At 54.1% G+C, this 4,012-nt stretch overlaps 1 protein-coding gene across 1 annotated transcript; it reads left to right on the forward strand.

Annotated features, from left to right (window-relative positions):
- Window positions 1-2,714: 2,714 nt before the first annotated feature.
- LOC308571807 (uncharacterized protein) lies at window positions 2,715-3,574 on the forward strand (the record flags this gene model as incomplete). The annotated part of the gene is made up of 3 exons (XM_081167429.1): window positions 2,715-3,137; window positions 3,254-3,383; window positions 3,494-3,574. The coding sequence occupies exons 1-3, from the start codon at window positions 3,043-3,045 to the stop codon at window positions 3,572-3,574; spliced, it is 306 nt and encodes a 101-aa protein (XP_081023555.1). The 5' UTR covers window positions 2,715-3,042.
- Window positions 3,575-4,012: the final 438 nt, after the last annotated feature.

Below are 4,012 nucleotides of genomic sequence, written 5' to 3' on the forward strand. Positions count from 1 at the left end.
ATTCACTTCCAGATTTGCAATGTTCGGGAACCAAAACGCTTGAGGAATAAGCTGCTTGAAAACCAAGGTACGACTGTACATTCAAAACACTATTATAACACTCGAATAGTCATGGGCTCTGCCCAATAATTCTTTAGTAAGTCACCCAGAGTAGCTGGAACAACCCAGTCAGTTGGAAGAGGTACAAAAATTAATTATTATGGAAATAGGAGGTGGCAATGGCAGCCATCTTGCTACCTCATAGAACCACTGCAATGGAGACAAAATGGTGGACAAAAGAGGCTAACTAACTGAATAAGAGCACCCAGTCCAACCTTCACAATGCAGCAATGTGAACATTATTTTGCTCATGTTGAACATGGGAGAAAGGAGCTGAAATGGAGAGTGGCTTGCCTAAGACTGCCTAGCAAGTTCATGACAAAAGTAAAACCTGTGTGCTGCATAATTCTGAAGGTGTCATCTTCCCCTGTAAGGATTTGGATGTCTCTTGTAGATCAGAGCAGTCTAGGACCCTGCCCACCTGCCCCTGCAGAAGGGTCTCACTTCCCACGTCTGCCAGGGAGTCCCATGTCCCCTCAGTGTCAGAAGAACCTGCATCAGAAAAGAAACACAGTGTGGTTTGGCCAAAACTGGCTGAAGAGAACAAGGAACGATATCAGAGGTTGCTCAGTCGCCAGAGGAGAAGTGCTGCTACTCTTATTTCGTCCTTGGAATATCAGTCAGTTAGGAGGAGCTGCATATTTCCTTGCAATGATGGGCCCTTCCAAGCAGCGGGCACATGGCCTGAGGGAAGGGGCCTTGAAGCAAGAGCCTCCTGGTCTGGGCTTGGGACCTGCCAAGCTGCCCAGATTGTTTTTTCTACCTCTTCAGCCAAGAGGGTAGTTGCTTACTGAGCCCAACTAGCGCTGCCGACACAGAGGTGGGAGGGGCCACAAAACTTGGGTGGCGGCCCCACACCCCTGTGATTTGCACAACAAGACTTTAAAGCAGAGGTTGGCTGGCCATCTGTCTGGGATTCTTCAGCTGAGATTCCTTCCTTGCTGGGGGTTGGGCTCGGTGAGCCTCGGGATCCCTTCCAACTCTATGATTCTGTGATGCAAAAAGACATATCTTAAGTCCACACATATACTGTATATTCCTGAGTCTGAACTGGCAGTGGCCAACCTGGATCGAGACCTTAAGATAGTAGTGGAGAGCTGGATGGAAATGCCAACACTGTGTTCTGCAGCTGTGAAAAAGGCCCATTCCGTGCTGGGTGGGGGTAGTCTGCAAAACTCACCTAGAGGGTCTGTGGCTGGCACATAACCCTCAACAGTCTGGGACATCCTGTCTTCTTGGGGGGGGGGGGTCATGCAAAATTGTGATGCCCCAAAGTGCTCACGCCTTCTCCTCCTCCTTCCCTCCCCCAGTATGGCCAGCCTGCATAGAGCACCAGCCCCACATTACCCCCACAGCTGCCCTCCCAAGAGACTCTTCTGCAGGGGCCTTCTTGCCTGGCTTGCATGCTCAGCCTTTCGTGGACACGGGGAGAAATGGCCAGCAAGGTCACACACGATCCTCCTCTTTTAGCTTCTGGGTTAGCTGAACCGGGGAATTCTGCTGCCACTCACATTTCTGCCTTCTCATAGATGTGGCTTACACCCACTCTGCCACTCATAAGCGTGCACCAAAAGTGTATGTCTGTGTTTGGATAGCAATACATGGCCAGGTCCCTGCATAATGGCCTCTATTACCTATAATAACCATTTGGCTTGCTGTGGATAGGAATGTATGTGTAGGTGACCCACTCTGGACACCTATAATGGCCACCCACTTTGGTGAACACAGGAAATGAACCCTTGGTTGCAGTCTGTGGTGAAGGTGTCAACTTATCATCCCTGGTTGCTCATCCCCTGGAGTTCCTTCCAGGACAGTCTTGAGGGCTCCCTGCTGCCTCCAACTTTGCACTCTCAACACATAGTAATTTCTAGGCTACTGAACTGGGGCTCAGTTCCAAACTGGACCATTTCCCCATGAATCCTAATTAACAAATAAGCAATTAAACAAAATTCTTCTTTCTCATTTCAGGGTGGGTAGGAAATGGTCAGTTTGGAACTGGGCTGCAGTTTAGTAACCTAAAATTATTTCTAATAATCCAGTCTGCTTCCCACATATATTTAACCTCACTAATTAGATGGGCTGAACTATAGATTGCGTAAGTGTTGTTCTTTCTTTTCATGTTCCAAGTTGTTGCTTGAAATCTGCTCCTTTGTTGATTTCCATAAACCTGTTACGCCTTGCATGAACTCTTCAGTCCTGCGTATTTTTAAGTAAACCGAACTACATTCTCAGCCCCACCCTCAATATGTTCCCCTTTTGGGTGGCTTGGAATGGGGAGAACGGTCTCTGCTTTCCTGCTGCTTCGCCAGTCCTGATCCCCACAAGAACCCGCCCCCCTTCTTTCTTGCCAGCCAAGTTTCCGGGGAGTCCCTTGGGGAGAGGACGCCGAGGGCCAAATGCCTCCATTCAGCTGGATGGACTGATCCTTCCTCTCTCCCGCACCTGCAGTCCTGCCGGCGACTGGCCTGGCGGGCAAAGGAGCGACCCATTTGGTTCGATTTGGGTCGTAGTTTCCACGCTCACCCCCGCAGGAGAGGACCTGAGAGAGAACCTCCGCGCACGGCTTTCTAGGATGCGCCATTCCTCCCATCTCTCCTCCCCCTCGTGCCCCTCTGCCGTGTGCAGCAATGGGGGAAGAAGACTGACTGGCCGACCTCGCAGGGCGGGGGGGGGGGTGTGTGTGTCAGGACTACCGAGTCATCATCGCCCAGGGAGCGTCCAGCGAAGATGCTCGACGGTGTCCGCCTGGCAGCAGGCAGCGGGAATTGCGAGGAGGATGCTCACTTTCCAGGGCTCGTGCGCCCCGTCCCGGATCCTTGCCGAGGCCGAGGGAGGGAAGGAGGCGCTGGCAGAGGCCGAGGGAGACGCCACCCGGGGGGCAGGGCGGGCGGTGATAAAAGGGCTGCCCCTGCTCCGACGGCACCAAGAGGTTGAGCTGGCAGGATGGCGCTGAGCGGAGTCAACCAGAGCCACGTGCAGCCCGTTTGGGCCGAGATCCCGTCCCGTTCCGCAGACATCGGCGCCCGGACTGTGCCCAGGTAAGCCCGCCCCGTCGGGCAGGGACCCTCTCTCGGTGGCGAGGCCATGGCCCGACACATCTCCTCTTTACTCTCGTTTCCCGCAAGCTGACCTTCTTCTCCCCCTCCTCCCCTAGAATCGTCACCTTGGGGGAGTACAGCTCCAAGATAATCTGCAGCATCTTAGTGAACTCATTCGGCAGCGCCTTCGACAACCCTAGCGCCCTGCCCACCCAGAACCTGCTCGCGGACCCCGTCAACTCCAGGGTGAGTCTGTCTCCCTCCCCGTCGGGCGGGGGCTCCAGACGTGGGTCCCTCCTTTACCCCTTCGCGCCTCTCTCTCCTCTCTAACCCTCCCCGCCTTCGTCTCTCCACAGCTGCCGAACCAAGACACCCAGGAGGAATTGAACATCTTCTGCCAGGCTATGCTCATCCTAAACGGGCTGATCTCCAAATAACGCTAGGCGAAAGAAGCAGCCGGCGCCCTCCGCAGAAGTGCCGCCTGGACGTGGCAGCCTCGACCACGTCTCTCCCCACCCCCAATAAACCTGCTTTTAGCTCTCACTGCTCTCCTGGAGTCTATTTAGGCTGAACGGGGTGGGGGGTGCGGGGAAAGAATGGAGTTGGGAGGGACACTCAGAGTCATCTAGTCCAACCCCCGGAATCAAATCGTCCCTGGCAGACGGCCATCCATCCTCTGCTTAAAACCTCCTAAGGAAGGAGAGTCCACCACCTCCTGGGAGTGTCCCTTCCACCGGGGAATCTCTCTATAGCAGGGGAGCTTGCAGGGCTGGAGGGGCCCAAGATGGCAGGAAACACCGTTTTGCTTCTTGAGAAGGGCTTCCTTTGAGCCGGCAATGCCCAGGACCCAGGCTGGAGGCTCATCAGAGAGGAGA

This window comes from Podarcis bocagei (assembly GCF_964188305.1).
Source record: "Podarcis bocagei genome assembly, chromosome: 13".
Lineage (NCBI taxonomy): Eukaryota > Metazoa > Chordata > Lepidosauria > Squamata > Lacertidae > Podarcis > Podarcis bocagei.